The sequence below is a fragment of the Actinia tenebrosa genome, unplaced genomic scaffold, assembly GCF_029948245.1.
Source record: "Actinia tenebrosa isolate PJP-AT-01 unplaced genomic scaffold, QUT_ActTen_1.0 PGA_scaffold1__47_contigs__length_23844297, whole genome shotgun sequence".
NCBI lineage: Eukaryota > Metazoa > Cnidaria > Anthozoa > Actiniaria > Actiniidae > Actinia > Actinia tenebrosa.
The window spans coordinates 18,746,673-18,773,598 of NW_028292578.1; the positions used below are offsets into that span (position 1 = coordinate 18,746,673).

At 39.2% G+C, this 26,926-nt stretch overlaps 3 protein-coding genes and 1 long non-coding RNA gene across 6 annotated transcripts in view; 2 read left to right on the plus strand and 2 right to left on the minus strand.

The window, feature by feature from the left end:
- The window catches only part of LOC116293988 (organic cation transporter protein), a 27,715-nt gene extending 13,477 nt beyond the window's left edge, over nucleotides 1-14,238 (minus strand). The window contains exons 1-2 of the mRNA XM_031701494.2: nucleotides 14,156-14,238; nucleotides 3,479-3,681 (exon numbers count right to left, since the gene is read on the minus strand). The gene's annotated coding sequence lies outside the window, so the exon portion shown is untranslated. The remainder of the gene's footprint in view (nucleotides 1-3,478; nucleotides 3,682-14,155) is intronic.
- On the plus strand, nucleotides 3,878-23,020 carry LOC116293994 (heme-binding protein 2). 3 transcript variants are annotated; one of them, XR_004196876.2, is made up of 3 exons: nucleotides 3,959-4,083; nucleotides 21,206-21,304; nucleotides 22,977-23,020. XR_004196876.2 is itself a non-coding variant. In XM_031701501.2 (2 exons), the coding sequence occupies exons 1-2, from the start codon at nucleotides 3,881-3,883 to the stop codon at nucleotides 17,741-17,743; spliced, it is 864 nt and encodes a 287-aa protein (XP_031557361.1). In that variant the 5' UTR covers nucleotides 3,878-3,880; the 3' UTR covers nucleotides 17,744-17,955. The 3 variants fall into 3 exon arrangements, 1 of the variants encoding a protein (XP_031557361.1); XM_031701501.2 differs by lacking the exons at nucleotides 21,206-21,304; nucleotides 22,977-23,020 and adding an exon at nucleotides 17,083-17,955 and having other exon boundaries at nucleotides 3,878-4,083; XR_016120279.1 differs by lacking the exons at nucleotides 3,959-4,083; nucleotides 21,206-21,304; nucleotides 22,977-23,020 and adding exons at nucleotides 15,818-16,726; nucleotides 17,083-17,216.
- Nucleotides 4,240-5,474, plus strand: LOC148910032 (uncharacterized). The gene is made up of 2 exons (XR_016120136.1): nucleotides 4,240-4,997; nucleotides 5,369-5,474. It is a non-coding gene; the product is annotated as an uncharacterized LOC148910032 (long non-coding RNA).
- LOC116293990 (beta-1,3-glucosyltransferase) lies at nucleotides 17,913-26,922 on the minus strand. The gene is made up of 15 exons (XM_031701497.2): nucleotides 26,813-26,922; nucleotides 26,648-26,721; nucleotides 25,029-25,068; nucleotides 24,543-24,652; nucleotides 23,946-24,022; nucleotides 23,728-23,839; nucleotides 22,969-23,105; nucleotides 22,549-22,612; nucleotides 21,950-22,075; nucleotides 21,344-21,410; nucleotides 20,984-21,097; nucleotides 20,708-20,810; nucleotides 20,126-20,248; nucleotides 19,417-19,561; nucleotides 17,913-18,950 (listed from the first exon to the last, which is right to left on the minus strand). The coding sequence occupies exons 1-15, from the start codon at nucleotides 26,853-26,855 to the stop codon at nucleotides 18,840-18,842; spliced, it is 1,446 nt and encodes a 481-aa protein (XP_031557357.2). The 5' UTR covers nucleotides 26,856-26,922; the 3' UTR covers nucleotides 17,913-18,839.
- Between the last annotated feature and the right edge of the window lie 4 nt (nucleotides 26,923-26,926).

Here is a 26,926-nt window from a genome sequence, read left to right on the forward strand (position 1 = left end):
TTTAACTTAACCTCTTGCAAACTTTCTTACCAAAGACAAATATTCTTTCGTTTTTCTACTACTTGGACTTTTTTGCGATTCTTTCTCAGCTATTTAAAATATTTTTTAAATGGTCAACTGACGTTTCACGTTTGCCGTGAACGTAAATCTAAAACTCTCTACTCTCTATTATTATACTGAGCCCGCCAACCTGTTTTTGCTTCCTCGTGGCTTCGCGACCTCATGCTCAGGGACCGCATTAGCTAGTCTCCCCCATAGCCGTTTTCAGTGTCGTCACGCAACGCTTTCTCCCCTATGAAAGCGGCTGTGGGGGAGACTACGCATTAGCCGGCTGTGGTTTTAAGAAAAAACATGCATAATTGGTTCGCTGTTATAATTGGTTTTAGTAATGGCACAAAATGACTCAGTTTCTAGAAAAAAATCTTCATACTATCTCAAGATCTGATTGTCAAGAGTTACTCAATCGCGAAGAAAACTAACCAACAGGAATTGTTTAATATAAACATGATTTAATCAATTTAAAAAAACTAGACGCCCTTCGTGGCGTGAACTCGGGCTACCGTAGTGTATTTGATGAAGTATAAGCACTTGCAGCCCCAGCCAAGTTTTTTGGTGTGTGGATTGCATAATGATGGGAAACAGCAACTTCTCAAAGGAATACAATTGGTATAATATTGACATTCAAATTTGTAATATTACATTAAATAGTTAACAGGAATGACTGGTGATTTTCTCTAATTAAAATTTGCAAAGCATTACCTAAGGGCATGCACTAGAGAAAAGGAAATCGACAGTAGATGAAATATCATGTATAGTTACCATGACCGTATATTTTATAGTTACGGCCGTATTTTTCTGCTTTTGTGCAAAAGAACGGTGAGCTGTTTGACTGGAACTCTACTTGGTTTTCGATCACGCGAAACAACACAAGGCTTGTGCTCAACATACTGATGAATAAGGAATTTTAAGCATAACGAGACCTGCGTTCCAATGACTCTTTATTGGGATGAACAAATATAGATAATTGTGCAAATTTTTCGAATATATCGCAGTTATGCTGTAAAGAGTTTGCCAAAGTCTTTGTTGACACATTTATGAAATGTTGTACAACCAAAACCATGCACAAGGCAACGATCAACACGCTCGTGATGATAGCTGAACGAACGATAAACTGCTGAAGAAACTGTTCAAAATTGCAAACAAAAAAATAAACAAAAAACTTATCCTCACTGTTATTGATGTAAGTCCAAGAATTCTTGATTCTGGAAACGCATTTTTATCTAGAGAGATTTGTTGTTTTCTCTCATCAGACCGCTGAGCAGACCGCAGACCGCCGAGCAGCGCAGGCTTACACATTTTCGATAACGTCGATATTTAGATAGATCATAGTTAAAACCGAAACCTAGACTCGGGCTTACCACTACGGTGGCCCACAAGTCTCACGGCAAAACAAAAACTCACGGCAAAACAAAAACTCACGGCAAAACAAATTAGACTCATGGCAAAACAAACTAAACTCACGGCAAAACAAACTAAACTCACGGCAAAAGGCAATAAATTCACGGCAAAATAAACTTAATTCACGGCAGAATAAAGAAAGCCACGGCAAAATAAACTAAACTCACGGCAGAATAAAGAAAGCCACGGCAGAATCAGAGGAGGGTGATCAAGTCGCGTGAAGCATTGTGCCTTAAAGGTTTCATTTTGCTTCATTTGCATTTGACCGTCGTTGTGTGAACATCTCCTGGCGAGAAAGTATTATGAATGTCAAATCTGTCTCTCCGGTTTTGTATGAATTTTCTTGCAGTTGGGGATTTCCTATATCTACACTGTGTATACTTTCAATTAACTAGTTGAGGGCCACAATACTTCACTGGCAACCCTCGCGAACGAAGGGTTGTTTTGTTTCCTGACTGCCAAAACATCCCGAGAACTAAATGAGGAAAGGTGGCCTTTGACCATAAGAGCTGTTACTTGCGCGCCTCAAAATGGTGCCAAGTGGTGGATATTTCATTTGATAACTTTATTCAAACGCGATTGATTGAGCTAGAACATCGAGCATCCAAACAACCGATCGGCTTGAAATCACATACCCGGCGATGACAAACCTTGAACCGATTTTTCTCTTCAAAAATATCTCCTAAAACCATTAATTTCATTACATACATTCATTTTTAATTATTTCTTGTCAAGCTTAGGTTCTTATCATTGAAACTTTTTGTTTTGGAATAATTATAAAGCGTTCTTATTGTTTCAGGGTCAATATTGAAGTCTAAAGTCTTTTAAAGGTTATGATAAATTGATAAACTTTGCATTGTAAATTTATGAGTATTTAACCAGACGCCATTTGTATTTACAACATCAAAACCGCTGACAAATTGCTCGCGGTAAAAAAATCAACAGGGAACCCAATACGTCGTTGCCCACCACAACCTTTATTGTATTCTGCCGTGGCTTTCTTTGTTCTGCCGTGGCTTTCTTTATTCTGCCGTGAGTTTAGTTTATTCTGCCGTGGCTTTCTTTATTCTGCCGTGAATTAAGTTTATTTTGCCGTGAATTTATTTCCTTTTGCCGTGAGTTTAGTTTGTTTTGCCGTGAGTTTTTGTTTTGCCGTGAGACTTGTGGGCCACTGTAAACCACAGGTAGCCCGAGTAAAAACAAAAACAAAAAGTAAAAGTAAAAACACTACCGCAAGTACAACAGTGGCGCAGCTCAACGGGGTCGAACTGAAAGCATGTGAATTTAATCTAATTAAATTTAATTAAATCAATTTTTCATATGGGCGACGGTTCTGTCTCTGTATTGTCTCAGTATTTCAACATTTTGGCTGTACATTCGATGAGATTTTAAAATAGCAAAGAAACGACTCACGCGTACGTACGCATTCAAGTGTAAAATCACGGCAAAAAAAATATTAAAATAAAGTAACACAGTTTTGATATTTTCCGTAGTCAGAGCTCTCTAGTCGAGTAGTTATTCGTTCTAGGGGATAAGCTTGAATAAAACGTTTTGGTGCATTAGCTAAGCGCTTCAATGCTCTCTAATGCCCGGCGTACTGAACTGTAATAAAAAGTTCAGTAATCGAACTCTATCTAACTCCAATCGTTCGATTCATTTGGGTTGCGTTCGCAATCGATTCTTAAATCGAACCAAACCAAGCCGAACTTATCGAGCTTCATTGGACTCACCAAATAAAGGTTTCAGTTCGTTCCTATGCGCGATTGCCAATAAAAGAATAGGTGACTGAGTTCGATTGAATTCAGTACCAGGTCAAAGTATCGGCACAAACCTTTTACTGCTATTATCGTTGAAGTGCGATTTAGATTGAAAATCTTTAATTCAGCCCAAATTTTCCCCTCAATATTTTGCTTTTTTCTTGCAGTTCTTTGATTGACGGTAGTTGAAATGCTAGTCGTCAAACAAGACATTGAACTTCGTGGGTCGCACTTCAACGATAATGGTAGTGAATGGTAACTACCTCTAGTGATTATCTGTTCTCCTACGATGTTCCAAACGGGTTTAGAGGCCAAAGGAATGCCCCGCGAAAGACGTAGAGTACGGAATTTGGAATGGAACTGATGTTATCTTTTGTTGGTGGATGACCACGTGGTAAGATTTGTGTTTATGCTAGTACGTTCTTGGTTGGCGTAATGTTTTGTCCAACTACCTGACCGGCACGCACTATAAAATTTACAACAATATAAAAGAACAATAGTTAATTTCCCATTCTTCAAAACACAGAGATCACGAGATAGTTATAAGAAAATAATGCTCTAATTAAGGCGATCCATACGTAGCCATCTATGCAGACGATCTTAGGGTTTGTCACGCAACGTTTGCCTTCCCACGTGGGGTGGAACCCTTAGGTTTTGTAATTTCCATGCCTCAATTACTTGGAGGATATCATCAGTATTTTGTAGGGAACGTTCCCGCCTTGAGCGAATGGAGACACAGTTCCATATCATCGATAATGTTGGAGTATTTTCTGGACTCCCCAACTAGAAATTTTCAGTTGTCGCGAAATTGCTTTACTGGGCAATCCGCTATCGCTGAGATGAACAATTTCCTGTTGAATAATATCAGGTAAAGGTCTTCCCGGCACATAAACACGGCCAAGACTATTTCTGGCCGCCATGTTTTCTTGATCTTCCTGTGTTAGCACTGATTAACCAATCAAAATGTCGTATATTGAATTTAAAGTTGATTGGAATTTTCACCAACTTCGTTTTCGACGTAAATTTCAACTGAATAATGAAATCAAAATTCGAAAATTCAAATCATTAATCGACTCTAGGGGTCAACGCGTGAGCTTGTTTGACTGTAAATACTCGACAATACTCGGCATTAGCATGTTAAAAACGCTTACGTGAAATCGTTCTTCTAACTTTTAGTACTAAATGGTGATAAATAAACAATAGAAAACAAAGGATTCTGTATGAAATAGTACTTATTAGTACTATTTAATGTTCACGGTCAGGAGGGAGGAGACGTCTCCAAGGTAAACAATGAATGAGTCATGTATGACAGTATGACGTCACGTCGCGGTTCAGCGATTTCACAATGGCGGCCAAGAGGGAAGACTAAACGCTCGTGTTTATCTTCCCGTTTTTCCCCCAAAAATCTCAAAGATATTGCTTTATGAACCAGTCATATGGGTAAAGGAGTCCTTCGAAAATGTTTTTTCACTTACTTTGATGCTTTTAACGAAAAAGATCTTTAGTTATTGAATTTTTCTTTGCGAAGTACCTTTCCAAGAGCCACTCGAAAAACGACGACACACAAGAATATTTTAAGACCTTGATGACTTAAAGATTTGATCTATGGCATCACAAAAGGAGGTTAAGGAACCTAGGTATTCATCTTCGTATTTGCGGAGTTTCGTGAAGAAACCTTTTGCACAACTGCTCATCTATCTGTTTGAAGTTGGAAAAACGTTCCCTTGGGTTTGACACCATGTTTTGCACAAATCATAAGTCAACAAGGCAGACTTGCAAAAGGTAAATATGTGAATAATTAACTCGATAAGAGTGAATCAAAAAATCAAAAGTCATCAAATTTAAAATTAACTATTTACATAAATAATAAACTACCCCAGAGTAGAGTACAAACACTATAAATGTGTAACATAAATACCACTAAATACTGTTAAATTATTATTGTTTTCTATTGTTTAATTAGCACTATTTACTACTAAATAGTGCAAAGTGTTGCACACTTTTAGTGTTTATACTCTATCTGTAGATAATATTTTGCCACCTTATTCTAAACACACAAAAGTCGTATAGTAAAGCTTGTATTATCCATGTTGTACTTTTCTATTCCTATCCTAAAATGATTTTAATCCATGAAATATGATCTTATATTCCAGGTTGGGCGAGCTCATATTTAATATTGGTTCTTTTTAACTCAAATGTTAAACTGGCGTGTTTCGCAATTAAATATATGAAGTTTAATAAATAGGAAAGGAAAGTGTATTTGAAAGTTGTTGTGGTTGTTTTTCATAATTCGAGCGATTTCTAAGTATCAACGAGTAGATATCAATGTCACTGAAATTTTCCTGTGATGCATAATGTTTTTATAATCTCTACGATTGCTGCACAAGTTGTTATACCAGGACCAGGGTGTTATGTCAGGGCTCCCACTTAACACTCAGAGATGCAGGCAGAGATGAAAACAACTGAGCAACAAAGACAAACATTATTCATACAAAATAGACGATTGAACCATAAACTATTACTAGATTTAAAATAAGAAGTCAAGCAAATAAAAGGACATGGGGAAAAGACAACATTTTACATGAACATACTGTATGCAGCTTTTCATAAGGGATCGATTGTTTATTATATCCCAGGGGGTTCGGTGGTTTCTTTGCAAAAAAATGAAATGAAAAAATGAAAGCCAAACTGACAGTTGAAATTTAGAATTATTACCTCCCTTCTGTCACTTAGCACTCATAGATAGTTTGTACCTTTTTGGGGGTAAAAATAATTATTTTAGAAGCCATTTTCAACATTTTTGACAAGCATCTCCTCCCAATTCTCTACCCCCCCCCCCCCCCCCCCAACCCTGGGCATAAGTAGCAGGGCTTAAGATAACGGCTGATCAGTGGTTTGAATCCAGGTGTTGAAGTTTGTTGTGAAGTGTGATCGTTGGGGTGAGTGTAGTTTTGATTATTGCAATTATCATACACACAATTATTATGACCAGGCTTAACATTCAGTATACATTTATAAAAAGTTCATACTAGGAATTAATAGTTCACTGAATACCTCTTCAACTAAGATACAGCAGTCTAAATGTAGAACATAAGGAATAAATGTTCCCACCTCAAAGAGCAAGAAATATACAATAATACTACCATCAAATATTGTGTCATAAAGAATTTGGGAAAAAATAGAAGTGTAACCGGCGGCAAGGCGCTCAGCTATGAATCAGATTGCAAGTGGTTTTGACAAAAGAATTTATTGAAAAATCCACACAACTTTACAATACACGAAAAAAAAACGGGAACGAGATTACAGGATATCTCTTTACATCGTAGAGAATTCCTTGTCTTGATATGTGCAACGTCTTCAAGAACTTTTACTACACTGATTTAAGCTTAGTTTGGGCCTACTTTTATGGGAAAACCTGCATTCTTAAGACCTTACACATCCTACGCAATGTTGCACGCCCTAGGCGCAAACAGGATGTCCCAAACACGAACTTACGTAAACAAGCGCCAAACCTAGGCATGACTCACTGTAATGTAATTACGTACGGAAATTATTTCTTGCTTACGCATTTTCCACGCAAACAGTTAACTAAAGAATTACATTCCTATGTGTACACGAGGCATTCCTAATTAAAAATATAGATTTATGACTAAATAATTACTGTCCAAAATAGTGTCTTTTGACTCTGTCACACTTGCCCCTCCTTTTTGTTTGCTTCGTCCTCGAGCAAATTCAGGAACAATGATACGCAGGTGGACTCGTCAGTACTGAAGTGCGGATCTTGGAAGATTATAGAGGTTGCTGTGTTGGCCTGCCGTTGTCCTTGTGGAACGTCGGAGTACAGGTGCAGCCAGTTCTTCCTCAGACGCATCATCACTATCATCATCATCATCAGGTTCAGCTGGTTCTGTCATTGGTTGAAAGGCGATTGTCATTCCTCCAATGTCATCTTCTTCATCTGATGATTCTGGCGATGCAGTACATGTTTGTCTAGACCTGTCAGCTTGCCTGTGTCGTCCTCGTATCTCCAGCATTGGTCTTGGACACACTTGCATTTCTCCTTGACTAACAACTTTATCTCCTCCATGTCCATCAGCTCTTTCAACGACATATGTATTGTTGTCTCTTCGTTCGACGATTTTGTACACTTGGTTGTCCCATTTATCTTGAATCTTGTTTCTTCCTCTGACTTTACGGTTGCGAAGGAGTACTCGCTCTCCAACTTGTAGTGGTTCGGCCAGTGCTCTGCCCTTCTGGTCATGGATCTTCTTTCTGACGGTAGCAGCTTCCTTCAAGTTTTGTGTCACAGTGGTGTAAGCTTCTCGTAGACGAGTCTGGTGCTTGGTAATCCATTGCTGGTTGTCTACTGTCACTTGTCTGTCATCATCAGGAAGTAGAATGTCCAAAGGTAGCTTGGCATCTCGACCAAACATCAGGTAAAAGGGTGAGTATCCAGTCGTTGCATGTGGCGTAGCATTATAGGCGTAACATAACTCTTTCAGGTGTTCAGGCCACCTTCTTTTCTTTTCTGCTGGTAGAGTTCTTAGAAGCTCATGTAGTGTACGGTTGAATCTTTCGCACTGCCCATTTCCTTGAGGATGATAGGGGGTTGTCCTTGACTTCTTAATTCCATACACTGCACACAACTCCTTGACTAGTTCTGCCTCAAATGACTTGCCTTGGTCAGAGTGTATTCTTTGGGGGATTCCATACACAAGGAACCATTCTTTAATCAGGGTCTTGACTACGGTTGTAGCTTTCTGATCACGGGTAGGTACAGCAATTGTAAACTTTGTGAACACATCTGTTAACACGAGGACATTTTCTCTTCCATCTGTTGCAGGCTCAAGCAAGGTAAAATCCATCGCTAGCACTTCCAATGGCCTAGTAGCTAGTAGGCTGCCCATCGGCGTCTTGACTGGAAGGTAGGATCCTTTGGCAATGACACATCTTTCACAATTTGAGATCCATTGCTTCACATCTCCTTGCATACCGGGCCACCAACATCTTTTCCTCAAGAGCTGTTCTGTCCTATCTTGTCCTTGATGTCCACATTGATCGTGCGCACCCTTCAGTACTTGTGATTTCATTGATGTGGGGAGTAGCAGTAACCGAAGCTCACTTCCCTGTCCGACTCCTGTACGGCGGTAGAGAACTCCATGGCTTTCCTCAATCCTGTTCCAGTGACTAAGCAACTTCCTTGTATCCCTTGTCTCTTGTTGGCTTTGCCTTTTACTTGGCCGACGTCCAAGGTTTCGGTAGTGGAGGAGACGACTGATACATGGGTCCTCCTGCTGTAGTCGTTGGATCTCTGTGAGAGGTGTGGTTGGGAATGAGGTTGCTTGCTCCTCCAGCGCACTTGTCTCTGTATTGCTTATGAACGCTGCTGATACCATCAAATGTTGACGTACCTCTTCTGGTAGGTCTGTAGTATTGGTAGAATAGGCTAGTGTACTTCTTACTTCAACTGTGGTTGGTTCTTCATCTCGGTTGATGCGACTTAGAGCATCTGCATTCTGGTTGTGACGTCCAGGGCGGTACTTGATGGTGAAGTTGAAGTTTGCTAACTCTGCAGCCCACCTCTGCTCCACAGCTTTCAGCTTACTCTTTGACTGTAGGTATGTCAGCGGGTTGTTGTCTGTGTAGACGACAAACTTCGATCCCAGCAGGTACTCCCTGAACTTCTCACATACAGCCCACTTCAAGGCTAGTAGTTCCAGCTTCCTCGATGAGTAGTTCTCCATGTTTCGCTCTCCACCTCTCAGGCCTCGGCTGGCATAAGCGATCACTTTGACTCTTCCGTCCTGTTCTTGGGACAGCACGGCTCCCAATCCTTCGTTGGACGCATCCGTCTCTAGGATGAAGGGCTTGGTGTAGTCCGGGTAGGCCAGCACTGGTGCTGAGGTTAGTAGATTCTTTAACTTGTTGAAGCTCTTTTGGCATTCTTCTGTCCACAGTACGCCAATCTGCTTCCGGGTGGTCATGTTACTTCCTCCGCTCCCGAGCTCAGCAACTAACTTGTGCAGCGGACCTGCCACTTGAGCGAACTTGGGGACAAATCTTCTGTAGTAAGACGCGAAACCAAGGAATGATCGCACATCGCGCACTGTCTGGGGAACTGGCCACTCGTTAACTGCCTTTGTCTTTTCAGGGTCTGTCTCGACACCGTCAGCAGAGACCACGTGCCCCAGGTAGGACACCCGATCTCTGAAGAGTTGACACTTGGCTGGTTCAACCTTTAATCCATGATGCTTCAGCTTACTGAATACCGTTTCCAACCGCTCAAGATGTTCTTCAATGGTGGATGAGAAGACTATGATGTCGTCCAGATAGACCATCAGGGTGTGAAGTATGTCCTCTCGGAAGACTCCTTGCATCAACCTTTGGAAGGTCGCTGGGGCATTCTGTAGTCCAAACGGCATCCGAGTGTACTGAAACAAACCCATGGGCGTTGTGAATGCAGTCTTGTGCTGATCATCAGGATGGACTTCAACTTGATTGTAGGCTGATGCCAGATCTATGGTGGAAAAGTACTTTGCGCCACGCAGTGCCTCCAGTGATTCCTCTATCCTTGGTAGGGGGTACTGATCACGCTTGGTTTTCTGGTTCAGCTTCCGGTAGTCGACGCACATCCTCAAGGCTCCAGACTTCTTTCGTACAAGCACTATTGGGGAGGCATAGTTACTCTCACTTGAACATATCACTCCTTTTTCTAGCAAGTCTTGTAGATGCTGTTGCACCTCCTGGTATTGGTTTGGAGGAATCCTTCTGTAACGCTCTGTGACAGGCACATCATCGTCTGTGTAGATGCGATGATATGTTGTCTTTGTACAGCCAAGGTCCTCCTTACATGAAGCAAACACCTCTTCATTTCTTTCGAACATCTGGAGAGCTTTCTCCCTCTGAAGTTCCGTCCCAGGGAAATGTTCCAGGGTAATCCCGTGAGGGGGTGTCTGTATCCTTTGCCAACGTACTTTGCCCACAGCTTCCCGTTGGGGTGGCATCTGAGGGTCAGCACTAAGGTTACAGCACACTGTCACCATGTTATTCTCGTGTAGGAACTCCAACTGCTCTCCTCTCTTGACCATCTCTCCCTCTCGCACAATTCCAATCCGCGTCCTCGGCTTTAGCCATATGTCCTTTGCCGTCTGGTTGGCAACTCTGACATAGTAACACGTCTTGGTAGTATCCACGAGAGTACTGGCCACGGTGAGGTTTCCTTCTACTGGTACACCAAGGGGTTCGATCACAGCATCAGTGCCCCATGATGGGCCTGTGACCAAGATATCAGATTCTGTGAAAGCAGGGACCCAGACTTTGTCTGAGCCGGCTACTTTCACGAACCCAGTTTTACGTTTACTCTTCTTCTCTTCATCTTGCAGGATCTGTTGGTATTGGGGCACCTGCCCAAGAACGTTGGTTCCCAGTAGGCCAGGTACCCTCCTCTGCATTACTGTAGTGGCTGCTGTGTCCTTCGTGATGAAGATGCCGCACCCAGGGACCACCACTCCTCCGATCTCTACTGTAGCGACGATATATCCAATGTAAGGGATGTCCAAACCGTTAGCTCCTCGCAGCTGCAGTAATCTTGTTTCAGGGTGTAGGTCTCCTAGGGTTGGCTGTAGCTTTTCCCTGTAGAACGACTCGGTGATGAGGGTAACCATGGAGCCCGTATCCACTAAGCTTTTCACAGGTACTCCGCCAATCCTCGCCACCACTGTGGGACTTGTCCCGACAACCTTTTCGTTCTGAAAAAGAGAGTTAGAGCCACTACAGTTCCTCTCCACGGCGTGGCTCACTGCCGTGGAGAGCTGGAGTTTGACTCCTTCTGTGGTGCTGCTGGTGCCTTGTCTTTCAGGGGCTTTGGGCAGTTCGGCCGAAGATGTCCAAGCTCGTGGCAGTTGTAACATCTCCTCGGACCACGTGGGGGACTTCGTGGTGGTGATGGGCTTGCTAACTTCATGGTAAGTTGGGTTAGCAGCTTCTGCTGCTCATCCAGCAATTTTTGTTGCTGCATGAGCCTCTCCACCAGGGCCTTCTGTCCTGCTGTAAGCTCTTGGATGGCATTTACTTGGTTGCTCTCCACCAACACCTCCTTGGCCGCTGCATGGCGATGTGTTCCTCTATCTGTGTCTTCCGAGCTACGATAGGCCTCTTGCCTCACCTCGTTGAAGGTCTTCTCGGGATGTTCTCTGATATAGCGCTTGAGATCCCTGCGCAACAGGTTGTCACGCAAGTTCTCAACGAATGTGTCTCTGAGGTTCTGGTCCTTGTTTTCCAGGGCTCCTACGTGTACTCTGGTTATGTGCTCCGCCATCGACATCAGGGCATGGGCAAAGTCCTGGATGGGCTCCCTGTCACCTTGTTTTCTGGCGAAAAACCTCTGGAGAAGCTGGGTCTTGGTGAGCTTCTCTCCGAAGACGTCTCTCAGAATCCTGAAGAAACCCTCCGGGTCTGTCCAGTCATCCGCAGGCCTTAGTCGAACTTCATCTCGAGCCGCTCCTTCTAAGCTATGGTACAGGAAATCCACCGCCTCTTGATCAGTTAACTTTTGGGCAGCCACAGACCTCTGTGCATCCGCTATCCAGTCTTCAAGCACCTTGTCGTCTCTGCCACCAGCATACTTTCTCAGCTTCTTCTCCCTTGGCACTGTCACTTTCACCACTGGTGCAGGAACAGGTTGGGCAGGGGGTCCTCCTTCAGCCTGCATGCCATCCAGCTGTGCCTTGAGTGCAGCCAATTGCTCTGTGAGTGCAGCCACAGCTTCTTCTGCCATGATTTCAATCTCGTTCCCGTTGGTAAATAATCAGTAACTACTAATGTCAACTTTCTTGCAATCCCACTTCTGACACCAAAAATGTAACCGGCGGCAAGGCGCTCAGCTATGAATCAGATTGCAAGTGGTTTTGACAAAAGAATTTATTGAAAAATCCACACAACTTTACAATACACGAAAAAAAAACGGGAACGAGATTACAGGATATCTCTTTACATCGTAGAGAATTCCTTGTCTTGATATGTGCAACGTCTTCAAGAACTTTTACTACACTGATTTAAGCTTAGTTTGGGCCTACTTTTATGGGAAAACCTGCATTCTTAAGACCTTACACATCCTACGCAATGTTGCACGCCCTAGGCGCAAACAGGATGTCCCAAACACGAACTTACGTAAACAAGCGCCAAACCTAGGCATGACTCACTGTAATGTAATTACGTACGGAAATTATTTCTTGCTTACGCATTTTCCACGCAAACAGTTAACTAAAGAATTACATTCCTATGTGTACACGAGGCATTCCTAATTAAAAATATAGATTTATGACTAAATAATTACTGTCCAAAATAGTGTCTTTTGACTCTGTCACAGAAGATTAAATATTATTGGTAACAAATGTACCACTAAAGCACACACAAACACACATCTTTGTAACAACAAAAGATATTAAACACAGAGACAAGGCAAACTGTCGAATCTTGTGTTTTTTTTGTGCGTCTGTACAGCTTGTCTCTCTTCAGCAATGAGTTATTCTGTGTCATAGTGTCTTTTTCAAAAGGAGAGTCCAGAAATGGGACTTTGCATGGCCCAAGGAGAGAATTTTGATAAATAAAACAGGTTAAAACATGGTAGAGGATGATTGCTATCATCCCCTGTGCAATGTGATAGTAGTCTTGAGAAAATAAACCACCAACAGAGTCAAAATACAGGTCATACAAAAGGAAGATATAAATGAAGATCCTCAAAATTGCCATTTTTAACAGTGAGGTTTCAACTATACAAATATGGATTTCAGTATTTAAATTTCACCTCACTTTGTGGGGTAAAAGATGATTGTTATCATATAAATCAATTTTTCAATATTTAAAAAAAAATATCCAATGAATGTATTTTTAACAACTTGCAATATTTTTCAATCAATTTTTAATATAAAAAAATCATGCAATTTAAGCAAATAATTTTTTCCATATAAAATAATAAATTTATTTTTAACCACAAAATGAAATGTTTGAAAATATTTTTCAATTAAACTTGATAAATGTCATCAACATATTTTTGTATAAGCTTATTTTTTGACAACAATATATAAGCTTACTGTAAAATAAATAGAATTTCAGAAGAAAAAAATCGATTTTTAACAAAGAAAAAATATGCTTTATCCAAGGTCGAGGAAAGGAGGTCAAAGATACTGAACGCAGATATGATTTATTATCTAAATGTTGATTTTGCGACAAAAAAATGTTCAAAAAGTACGACTGGTTTACGAAGGCGAATACGATAAACGAGTTACTGAGTAAATTTTGACACTTAAAAGGATTGATGAGCACAATGGAAAGACAAGGGAAAACGTACTTTAGCTTAGTTAAAAGCCCAACAGCTTAGTAGTAAAACGTCCTTGTTTGGGTTTATAAAATGAAGGGAAAGAAGAGAAAAGATTTTTCTAAGTACGCGATAACTTTTCTTGCAGGGAAAAAAATGGAGAGAAAACGAAAGGCCAGTAGCTCAAATTATTTATCTTTTCAGAGTTTTAGATCGTTGATATGATAAAAAAAAGTATTGAACTTGATAAGTTAATGAGTAATTATTATGCTTACGTTAAATTAAAGATGTATAAACTTTTAAATCTTTGTTTTGACCGCTTTTTGTTTCAAGATTCCGGCCTTTAAAATTACAATTTTATTGTGACATTTTGGTAGACGCGTCGCGCCAAGATTTGGTTGCTATGTGACGTCACACTGTCATACATGACTGTTTCAGAATTTTAATAGGAAAACCATTTGAGTCATCTCCTCCCTCCTGTTCACGGTTTTAGTGCGTGCACTCTAGTCAAAAAGACAGTTATTCAGTTGGTACTCTAAACATTCGAACACCCATCCTAGATATTAAGAGAACTTATATAAAGAAATTCTTATCTGTGTGCAGTGTATAACTTTCTTCACCTTACCTTGCTTTGGATACGCTGTTTAGATTGATCCGGCTTCAATAACCGAGATGAAATGATCTCTAATAAAGCTTTGTTTAGTTTTCTTCAATTACATCGATCGATCTGCTTTCAAGATACATAAGTAATCGATATCAGACAAAATTCCAATAAAAAAACAACCAAGGACACGCAGCCACGGAGGGTCACGTCATGGGTCGGCTTATGATAAGGACATTTTCAGTTTAGATAAACGAAGGAAAGATCGAAATCCAGCCACGTTTCTTATAACGTATCTTTTTTCAAAAAAATTTTGTCAGGAAAATCGTGCAACACTAACTTTTTTATGAAAATATCAAGCTACAAAAACTCGCATGATGATCATGAAGTTGACTAGTCACCTTTCAATTCACCTGAACAATTAGAGTTTAAAAATATGAAGAATAAAGTATAAGAAAAGACCTAAAAGGGACGCTCATGTGATGCCTTTCTAGGTACCCCCCCGCCCCCATCGAAATCGTTCTGGATCCGCCACTGGATATATAATAGAGTCCCTCCCCCTTCCCCAAAGCGTCGCTACGCAGGCTATGATTTTCGCTTAATTTAATAGGACAATTCGACAAGCTTCAAATTTGAGGGAAATGAAAATCAATGTGGAAAATTTTTTTATCAAGTAGTTCATAAAAGGGATTTCTCTTCCTCGGGAATGCCTCTAACGATATATGATGCCGCCATCTTATTTGAAAGAATTCCAGCAGTGACAGTATACGTACCTAAAAAGTACTATAAAAAGTCCGAAGGTTTTCTGTCTGATCCTGTGTCAGTAGTTTCAAAAGGGGCGAGGTCGTTGGGACCTCCGCATCCCTAACCTGAGTATCATGCAGGCTCTCTTCCCCCAGCTACCCTGAAGGCCTGATACTCAGGTTACCGCATCCCGCGTCTTACCAACTTCGCATTCTTGTACCCAGAGCCTCCTCATAGCGAAAATCGTAGGATTTTGGAAACCCTAATTTAAGGCCGGCACACACAAGGGAGCTAAACGCTGAAACAACCCGATTGGAGCATGGGAACTAGTTATAAATCCAACAATTAATTTGATTGGCCAACTGGAAACAGGTTGTTGTGCAGCAATAAAAGTTTCAGTACACACGAGGGAACTTGCTCCCGAAACACGATTCTGCAACAGATTTGCTCCTCAACTTGCTCCATCATATTTAACCATTTTGATATGAGGGAGTAAAACCCGGGGGCAAAAGTTTTGTTGCGCAATATTTTTTTGCCGCGTGAAATCGTTGGTACAGATGAGGGAGCTTTGCTCCGGGAGCGTGTTGCGGGAGCAATCTCCCTCGTGTGTGCCGGCCTTAAAATTCTATGAATTGGATGTTCAGAATAACATAGCAACGAACTCTGATTAGCAGGATAAGCAAACATACCAACGGAAACCAAGCAAGACAAATCGACAAGAATGGTTATATATCTTCGAATCTTGAGTCAAATCGAATGAAATCCTATTTCCAGTTTCGAACATATACAGTTTTGCAAATAGAAGACGTAAACAAGCCGTCAGAAAGGTTGAGCCGGCATTTTAAAGTCAGCGATCCTGAGATAGAGCATGCGCCCTGACGACCTGGTCGCAAGATTCTGGCTTCCGGGCAGTAACTTTGTCCCCAGGGTCCTCTCTGCTTACTCATAACAACTGAATTCGATTTGCTTAGGTACCTGGCTCGTGCTTTCACGATCCTCCCTGCTAAAATCAAAGATATCTAAAGATGTTAAGCTGGTTTAAGGGGGAAGAAAAGCCCAAAATTGACACCAGTGAGTTCCACATTCCTGAATTTTACCGTGGAGCTGATGGGCCATTGATCAAAGTTCTTGAAACTTGTGATGACTACGAGACCCGTCTCTACGACAAGTCCCAATGGGTCTCGTCCAACGCACCACCAGGGGAATTCATGAGCGCATTTTGGAGATTATACAGCTATATCGGCGGTAAAAATGACCAAGGGAAGAAGATGGATATGAATATGCCCGTACGAATTCATGTGAAGCTGAGCGAGGACGATGCTGATGGAACTAAAGTCGAAGTGTTCAATGTGTCGTTCTTCCTGTCATCGTCACTTTTACCTAACCTCCCGAAACCTCTAGACGAAAAGGTCTTTCTTAAGCAAGAAGACAGTCGAGTTACTTACGTTGCACATTTTAGTGGAATGGCTAAGGATAAAGACTGGTCAGACAGTAGATGTCGTCTAATGCAAGCCTTGGATCGTGACGGAAAAAGTTACGTAAGAGCAGAATATTTCTCTGCCGGTTATGACCCGCCATACAAGCTGTGGAACCGTCGCAATGAAATGATTCTTCTGGCAGCAGATGACCAGGCAGATGACCAGACAGAGGAAGTAGAAAAAACGAAAGAAGAAAATACTGAAAATGAGGGAAATTAATTGAGAGATTTGGGATTTTTTTGCCAGTCGACCTGTAGGAAAGTGGGGAAGAAAATAAGCAATTAAGCAAGTATCAGACAATGGTGTTCAATGATAGAGGGCAACATGGTAGTGAATTCTAAGATTACTGTCTACGGCCGGGAAGTGAAACTAGGTACAAATTAAATATTAAAATTTTTGATTGTTTTCATAGCTGTTGTTCGCTGTCGTTATTGTTTGCTTAATATTTCGGTAAATTAATTCGTAGAGGGAGGGAGGGTTTATCCTATTATGGGGTAATATAAACAGGCCACGACAAGCACTAGCTATAGATGCAAATCTTTATTTGAAAGATACTGTTTTTGGTGAGGAGGATATAGAATAATGGATAGAAAGGGCTCTCAATAGTATGAATATATTTTGTCATCCTTGAATGCAAAGTGAAGTGTAGTCCCGAAAACCTGGCGTGACCAATGTAGAAATATGTCACACAATGTTATGCTGACTCACTCTCATGTTTATTACAAACAGTACTACTGCAAGGTCTGTTATAAAACTCTCTTGTACCACATCGAACGTAAGACTTTTCACCATGTTAAGTTGGCTGAAAGGAGAAGAGAAACCCAAAATCGATGAGACTAAATTCCACCAGCCTGAATTCTACCACGGTAATCAGGGGCCGAACTTCAAAGTTCTAACCTCAGAAAGTAACGAAGACTACGAAACGAGAATATACCGACCAACTAAATGGATTACTTCAAAGATGGAAGTCAAAGACTACGAGGAAGGATCGAGCAAGTCTTTTTGGCAGCTTTTCAATTACATTGGAGGCAAGAATGAGACCAAATCTAAGGTTGCCATGACTTGTCCAGTTCGTTTGACAGTCGAAGTGGATCAAGACCAGGTCAAGTCTGCAAGAATGTCTTTCTTTGTCGATCCTACTAAAGATTGCCCAGCCCCGACTGAAGAAGGCCTGTTCTTCGAAGAAGAAGGGGAAAAGAAGTTCTACGTGTGCAATTTTGGAGGCTTTGCCAAACATCAACTGAATACAGAACATCTGAAAAAGCTCAGAGCTGCTTTGGATCGTGATGGAAAGCGTTACGTAACAGATACGTATTACACTGCTGGCCACGACGCTCCTTTCAGACTATGGGGGCGAAGAAATGAAGTTTATGTGGAAGCTAAGGACTAGAGCCCTTACTACATGTAATAACTAAGGAGCTTAGCTTTAAATACAAAAGTCTACTCACCATTATGATAGCAAAACACAGCAAAGGTAGAGTAGAGTGTCAAGTACAAGTTTACTATTCACTGTTAATTACAATGTAAATCATAGCTAAAATTCAATCAATTCAATTACAAAAAAAGTTCGTTAAGAAATAATAAAATTAGCTGGAATATTTATTTTCAATGAAGACGTATACTTTATTAAAACATATTTTTATAATGTTTTTATATTGTTTTTATGACCGTTCCAGGCCCTCCTATTTTTTACGACGATCCAAGCGTGACGTTGAATCGTTTTCACGCAACACCCCCCATCTAATAACATATATTGATCAGTTCCAGGGGATATGGTTGGCAGGGCTGCGTAGGAATCGGGATCGGAACGAATGAATGCAATCGAACCCGCTACAGAAGGCATAAAACCGTATTCTCAAACTAAAATTAAGCATGTGAATATTTTTATCTTGTTTTTATCGTTTCAAAAATTGTCAACTTTTAAAAGTTCAACGCCCAAAAGCGCACAGTTCAGAAAAAAACTAATTAAATCTTATCAATGTCTGCTAAAGATTAAGCTAAATCTAAAGATTTCAATCTTACTGTACTAATATCGTTTTTTTTTTATATACTTATAACCTAGTCAGAATACTAATGACGTACTAATATATTAATAATATAATTATTTTTATTAATAAATTGGAACCCATTTCTAGTGGTTCAAAACTAAATGTGGAACGGTTTGGATGCCTTTAACTAGTCTTGCAGGAAACAGACTTCAACTTCAAATTGTTCCTGAAAATTTTGTGCACTGTGTGTCACGTAAAAATCTCCCCTTTGCAGAGCAACGCTATGACAAGAGAGTCCTAGCAGCGGGTTCACTCCTCCATTGCTAATTGCAATGTCATTTGAAATTGTTACAAGTTCTTTAAGAACTATATATAATTTTATGAATACTGTTTAAAACCGCATTAAAATCTTGGTTGATTTCTCATTGCCGGAAATTCTCAAATTGCCTAAACTGAGATTTTGGCATTCAATTTATCTAATGATATATATTCTGACCATTAGCTTAAGTAATCTCTGTAGACTGCCAAAGGATCGTTTTCGTAGTGTTTATGGAACGACACAGGAGTCTGGTGAGCTAGAAGGGAAGGGACGTACTCAATGGGCCGTGCCTAAAAACGAATGAGACTTTTTAAGTATGATAAGTAAACCTCCAGCCAAGGAAGCAAAGTTTTTAAGAAATGGGAAAATGATAAATGGGAGTTAAAAAACGATGTCTTTGTGATTCCTAAAGAAGTGACTATTTTGGTATGCTAAGACGACCATTTCCTGAAGGACCAGGTTGCAGGACAGCTTACCTTAGTTGTGCACGAAACGTGGGATTGTATGAAAGTTGCAATTTCTACACTTTCTGCAGTTAAACTCCGATTAAATGTGAACAGAAAGAACGCAGTTTTTAAACGTTTGAGTTGAATTAAGTTGATTCAAAATTCATGTGGTATGAATAAATTATCTCTGAGTGACGTGAAAGCCATCTAAATGTTGTTCATCTTGCCCAATGAAACGCTGGGCTATCCTGAAACACTGAGTCTTCATAATTTGGGATGCAATACAAGAGCATGTTGCATGATAGCTTACCTGGTGAAACGCCGGGCTGTGTATGATTGGAACACCTATATTTCTAAAACAGTTTCCAAGCCACATATCATCCGGGGAATTCTGCTCCCAACAGGAACAGCCACTCTCAATTATTGCGTTGATTGCTGCTCTACTCAAGACCATGCTAACAAGAAAGCAAAAAATAGATTAACGGACTGCCTCATGAAGTTCACATATGAATATTATTCTATACAGTACTACTGACAGATGACGAAATTCCAAGAGTTTTTTATTATTATGGTTAAATGTAAATTTTCCAGGGCCCAGGGCTTGGAAGTACGCCTGCAGCAAACGTCCCAAGGGGACCCTAGTGCGTAATAGGCCCCTTGCAGCACTTCAGAATTCAGCTCAATTTGGAGGGGAAAACAATAGGTTTTCGATTCTTAGGAGATTGTTAAATTCTTTTGTTTTGTCCTCCAAATTGAGCTCCTTTGATGTCACATGCAAGGGGTCTATTCATTTAAATTTCCAAGGGAAAAATTGCTTTAATATATAAATTGTTTGCTAAGAAAAACTATCAAAAAGCCCTTATTCCTTCATTATATGTCACATTTACCAGCGAATTCCAGGAATTGGTGGGAATGATGAGTATTTCCATGGAGCCTTGCAGGGCACTAGAGTTTTCCAGTAATTCCAGGAACAGTATTCATGAACCCTTATTAAATTTTATTGAAGGCAGTTGACTCACCCTCCACCTCCTGTGACGTACTCATACCCGAAGCCAGTCGTCACTCCATAACCATATCTTTCACCCAGAAGGATGACCTCTTTTGGATCATAACAAGCTAAAAGACGCTGCATTCGAGGCGCGCTGTAAAGCCAAAAAAATTATTAATAACTTAGTTATAACTCTATATATCAACGTTATTATCCGTTCGGACTTTAGGTCTGTAATATTTATTTTCTTATTAAGCCCTAGCACGCCTAACTTCCGAGTGTGCGCTAAAAATTGTTACTTGCGTAATCCATGATAACTTGTTTCGGAGCGATTGTCATCTTATTCGAAGAAATGTACTGAAACTCTTCATAGTTTACCAACATCGTTTGACTATATTGTAATATCTAAAATATTTTTTCAAAAGATTCTTGAGGAAAAACGTACTTTTACCCCTAATGCAATATCGGTGAATTGTCTTACGGTTTCAATTGCGGGGATTTGATTCGTCTTAGCTATGCAGTGATCAGATTTTGCCATTCATTGTTCTTTCTTATTTCATTTTTCTAACCAATTTTCCCAGCCTCACCCCAGTGGTCACAGGGGAGCCGTTACCTCATGATCGTATCATCATCGACCACGACAAGCCAGGGTTTCTTGTTAAATCTTTTGTCTTTCGATGATCGTTCGATAATGGCCTGCAGCTTGGCACAGTGACCTAGAAAAAGACCACATCTTCTTTCATTCTTGAACTTTAGTGCGAATTTTCAACGAAGTCTATGCTTGCGCGGTTGACGCATAACAAATTTGAATACGCTCATTTTTTAGGCAAAGATAAACTTGAACAAAGAAAATGTCAGTAAAGTTTGAAAAGGGCCTTTAAATACCCACCCATTTCTGTGTTAGGTACACCAATGTTTTCTGTAGGAACATCAGGGTCTTCTGTCTCGCTGTAATACACTAGATGTTTTGCATGAAGGCCTAGTGTGTCCTTTACGATAGGAACTGTAAAACAAATAGTAAGCCTAATAAGTAAACTACTGACTATAAAATATCAGGATCATTATGATGATATTGTCGATAATAGTGATATTATTGATGTTGATGATTAAGATGATGATGATGACGACGATGACGATGACGATGACGACGATGACGATGCTGTTCATGCTGAGGACGTGATTGGCTGTACACCTTCCGGATTAAACGCAGGTAAATGAAGCATAACATTTGCAGTGTGATAAATTGTACCTCTCGTCTTGTGAAACTTTTGTGTGGTTTTTACAGCAAAAAATATGTCGTCTAAAGATACCTCTCCCTAGTGGGAAAACACGAAAAAAAAAAAAAAAACCAAGATACATGCTTAAGAAAATGTAATAAATTTATGTAAGCTTATTTTTTTCACCTACTATGGAGTAGCATCCCATCCAGAAGGTGAGGAGGAGAGACACTTGTTTTGCCCATGTCATACCACGTATCATTCCCTAGAGTATCTTTTCTTTGTTGAACGGTTGCACATGAGAAGACTCATGAATATTGTTCAACTCAAACAAACAATCTTATTCTCAAAAGAATGAAACTTGGCATTAAGTGGGAATCATTACACCCAAGCTGGTCTGTTTTGATAGCAGAAGGCACTGAGTGATGGAGTGCATGCCATTTATCTCTGAAAAACTTTGTGAGAAATTGCACAAATTTGTACAAATTAGTCAATTGAGTAGACCTCAGTAGACCTTATAGACCTACAAAACCTTGCACTAATTTGTACAACTTTGTTATTGAATTCATCTTTTTCACGGATCAGTATGGTATGCACTCTACCTCTAGTCACTTTGAGCTACAGATAATTGTACTTACACAATCAAATGGAGTACTATTAAAAGACGTTGCACACAGTTTATCTTCTCCTGGTTTACTGGTGCAGAATTCAGGCACGTCAGTTAAAGAAATTCCTTTTCCATCATTCCAGATGTACATTGCAACCTTTGAAAGACAAAAAAGAAAATGTTAGAATATTTTCTCCACTCATCCAGGTTTTTAAATGGGTATCAGTACACTAATTTGGCAACAATGGAGGCTTAATTGCTCATGTGATGTTCAACATTGAATAGAGGCTTTGCACCATCATGTGCCTAGTCCCATAGTACAGCTTGGGCTACATCTGGTTAGATAGCAGAACAATAAAATCCCTTAGCTTTTGGGAATTGAATTCTTTCTCATGTAAACAATTGTATTGTTCCTGCCATCTAACATGGCTGCCACCATGGGATGGTACAAAGCCTCTATTGGACTACCTGTGGTTAGATAGCAGAACAATAAAATCCCTTAGCTTTTGGGAATTGAATTCTTTCTCATGTAAAACGATTGTATTGTTCCTGCCATCTAACATGGCTGCCATCACATGATGGTGCAAAGCTTACAAATATGTCCTATGGCCATGTCATATAATGTCTCACCTCATGCTGAACATCAATTGTAAAATCTGACTTCATTGGATTTTTCTCTAATCTTGATGATAACCTGGAAAAAAAACCACACGTCTACATTGAAACTGGAGAACAAAAGCACATCAAAAAAACTTCAATTTTCAACAAAATATTTCCAGCTGGTTTGTTAGCACTTTTCAATAAATTCAAAATATTGAGGTTTGAAAATTATGAGACAAATTATTAGTCAGGTTATAACTAAATCTTAGATTGAATTATTAATATAGGCTTTGTGGAAGGAGAAAAGGAGGAAAACCAAAGACCCCCCTCCCCCCTCCAAAAAAACCTTCAAATCAAGGGACTATACCAAAATACAGTGCATGCAAGTTTAGGAGGATGTACTAGTACTCCTTTATCAAAATATTAGGAATAGTTCAGTGATTTTCTTACATTTTAAGAAGAGAACTACTGATGGCCCATCCAGCAGAGAAATCAGGAAATGAGAACTTAGATGGATTCTCCGCAAATGCAAAGTGATGGATAATGGCTGGATAGTGATCTTGGATGCCATGACCAAGAAACAAAGGCTGAAAAAAGAGAGAGTAAAATTTCATAAATGTTGAATTATATGCAAACAGCTAGCACTGACTTTGCTGTTAGATGCTACTGTTACTGCTACTGCTACTGCTGCTACTATATCTACTACTGCAACTATAGCTACTACTGCTGCTGCTGCTAAAGCTACTGCTGCTGGTACTGCCGCCACTGCTTGTACTGCTAGTGCTACTACTGCTGCTACTGCTACTGCTGCTATAACTACTACTGCAACAATAGGTGCTACTGCTGCTACTGCTAAAGCTACTGCTGCTGGTACTGCCGCCACTGCTTGTACTGCTACTGCTACTGCTACTACTGCTGCTCCTGCTACTACTTACTGTTGCTACTATTAAAGCTACTACTACTGCTACTGCGCGCTGCTACTACTGCTACTGCTACTGCTACTACTACTGCTGCTACTGCTGCTCCTGCTACTATTTACTGTTGCTACTATTAAGGCTACTACTACTGCCACTGCCACTACTAAAGCTACTACTACTCCTACTGCTGCATGCTGCTTCTACTACAACTACTTCTACTTCTGCTGCCACCATAATTATTGATACTGACCATACAGTACACACTTTTGTTGATGGTAAGTTGATTCATTACCTGACTTTTATTAAACCTTTGAAGCACTTTCAGAAGTGCAGGCAAATCAATGATTGTATCTTCTTCACAGAAAAATATCCAGGATTTTGATTCACTAAATTCTTCATTTAACCTGAAAATAAGGGGATAAATATATAAGATTTAATATTCTACATGGTCATCTATCGGTCATACTTATTGCAATTAAACTCAAGATTTAAAGGCTGACTCAAACTAACTTTGTTAACATAGGAAATATTGTCCAAGCACCAAAGGGAGCCCAGTTCTGGTGAACCATTTTAACCACCAATTTTTCCTTGAAATCAAATAAAGAGATAAAATTCATTTATCACCAATAGCAATAAGGAATGAAATGGTAATGTGTAGTTCCAGAAACTATCTATACCCACACAATCCCCCATGGAGTAATTTGGAATTTCTGAGGGGTGGGGGAGTCAGAGAAAGAAGGAATAATTAGAAATATTGAGTTTGACATGAAAGAAAATTGAAATTTCTGGGGGTATGGGGTCTTTTGAAAAATCCTCCGTGGAGGGGGGGGGGGGGGTGGCAGATAATTTCTGGAGCTATTCAATTAAGAAAAACAGTCAATATAAGTTTCTTTAAAATTTCAGACCATGAGACATTCTTGAGAATATAATTTTTTGTCTGAGTTGTATCTATATTTATGTATTTTCTTATACACTAACCATTAAACAAAAAATAGTACTCAAAGGAATGACACATGGTTTGAAATGGGAAAACATTATATAATAGCTGAAGAAGTGTTTTCTGGGTTGGTATGTACAATATAAATTTTAATTTAAACAAACCATTACCTTATCTTCAGGCTTCAGTTGGTCCTTGATATGGTTGAGGAATATTTTGGCCTTCTTTTTGTGAAATGAGTTGGATTGCGTCCTGACAATCATGACAATATCTTCAATACCTATTAAAGAATATTACAGTTCACAATAAAACTTGTTATGAAATAAATTCAAGTTATAAATGTCAATTGTTTGGTTGGTTGCTCAAAGGATATCTTTTATAAAAGCACATGGGGAATGAAGGGTGGTAGAGTGATATTATCATCACCTCTCACCTCTGGGGTATTGGGCTTGGCATTTAATTATCAATAGAGCTTGTTAGGTCTTTTCTTCAAAATCTAACAAGCTAAAATTGAATTTGATTTGAAAGTGAGCTGTGCCCTGAATTGCTTTAGGAATTGATAAATTGTTTCATGTCCATCCATCCATATAGTACACTGCTCCAAATATAACAGTAAAAGGAAAAAACTTAAATTAAATTGTTCATCTAATTCTTACCTAATGAGCTTTGACTGGTGGAGTTCTCAGCATCAGATTTCTACAGAATTTTGAAAATACTAGTTGATATTTATGTTCATTCAATTGTCGTACGAGTGTGAAAACAAGATTTAACCTAAGTGATTTCGATTACCAAGGCAACCAAAGTCTGGTTACCAAGGTGAATAAAGTCTTCATATAAACCTTATTTCTGAATCAGGTTACCATAGTAACCAGAACCTTCACATATAGCTTAAAAGACTTCTTTATCTGAAGTAGAATGTTTTCTAATTTCAGACCATGCGTCATTCCCTGGAGTATCATTTCTTTGTTCAACAGTTCTGCATGAGAAGACACTTAAGGCATTTAATTCAGGTTTGGTTACCAAAGTAAGCAATTTTTAGACTTTGTCAATAAAATGAATATTTAAATATATATATATTGTCAGCGGTAATTGATACATTAACTTAAAAGTTTTATTCCATTAAAAGTAATTGCATCCCCACTTTAATACAGCATCTATCTGTATTTTCTATTTTATTTATTTATTCATCACTTTTACTATTTTTGTAATATATTAATTTTTGCTATTTAATTCTAAGAGAAATTAAAAAAATGAATAACAATATATAAATCACAACAATATACAATTTCGTTAATGATGTCGAAGATCAACAGATATAGTCCTGCATATTTTAAGCATATGCAATCTCAAAGATATATCTGTTATCTAATCTAATCCTCTCGTTAAATCATATAAAGATAATAATGAATCTAAACAAGTACATCCTAAAACTCTGCCAAAATAGACAAACATTTTAAATGTAAAAATATTAAAATATATTTTTATATGAGTGGTTTTCATTTGAACCCACAAAAAAAGTCTATTTATTTGAGTGTGATAGTCAGATCACATAGAAAACAGAGTGTATATTGTAGAGTGCAATAGAAAAAATAAATATTAAAACAAGGATATTGGACTAAAAAAGAATAAACAACCGCTCAAAAAGGCTAGACAATAAAAGGACCCGATTGGCTGATTAGCTGCACATGGTACTTCAGCCAGTATACAATAGGACAACCAGATCAAATAGATTTGATTACATAAAACTTTTAATTAACACGGATAGATCATGAGGTTTTGTTCTAGAACGAGAAATAGGACGCTTTATTTATCTTACCGTCTATAATGTGTATGCTTCTTTTACTAAACAGCTGCTAGGAGATTACTGGCTGTAATAATGATGCTATCACTCGAGGGAACGTTAATCATTACTGTCATGGCAATGATATATTTTTTATATTGTCACTAATTAGAAAATGTGTATATTGTCTATCCTCTGTAAAAATAACACGTTTACTTAAGTCTTAGAAATAGAAAAATGTACAATTTTAAAGTTGATTTTTAAAATTATTTATTAACTGTATTTTATCCAAAAAGATTTAACCTGGATGAATATAGGTGATGAACATCTTACTAAGTGGCATGAACATTTTAAGGTTAATATATGGGGATTAGCGCCTCTTCAAAACCCAAACTCAAAATAACAGCAAGCGGAAGTCATAAACGCATGATTTTAGAAATAGCTTAACAAGATAAGAGTACAATTTCTCCTTAAAAAGTTAAAAGAATCACCTACCGTCAACGCGCCAAATTCGAACGCATTTCTTGGATCGTCTGCTTCGTACTCTTGACTTTCAAAGCTAATTTGCCCTGGGAAAAAGAGATAAAATATCAAAAGTGTGCCTTGTACAAGAAAGAGAGGACGTAGCTGTTCATGAGAACTAGGTAATTTAGTACTTACATTGGAGAAAAAGGGCAATAAGTGCTAAAAATTCTTTGGCCATATTTGACTGTGTACGCACGTCTTGTTTGTTTGCGAACTTTTTTCTAATGTATTAACCGAGGGAAAACTAGG

Excerpts from the sequence above, each read along its gene's own strand:
- LOC116293994 (XM_031701501.2), top strand. The coding sequence starts at position 3,881 with ATGCCTCAATTACTTGGAGGATATCATCAGTATTTTGTAGGGAACGTT. Across the intron at positions 4,084-17,082 it reads TTCCTGTTGAATAATATCAG|TACTACTGCAAGGTCTGTTA; the intron begins GTAAAGGTCTTC and ends TATTACAAACAG.
- LOC116293990 (XM_031701497.2), bottom strand. The coding sequence starts at position 26,855 with ATGGCCAAAGAATTTTTAGCACTTATTGCCCTTTTTCTCCAAT. Across the intron at positions 24,023-24,542 it reads AACTGAAGCCTGAAGATAAG|GAAAAATTGGTGGTTAAAAT; the intron begins GTAATGGTTTGT and ends TTTGATTTCAAG. Across the intron at positions 21,098-21,343 it reads AAAGTTTCACAAGACGAGAG|TTCCTATCGTAAAGGACACA; the intron begins GTACAATTTATC and ends TTTGTTTTACAG.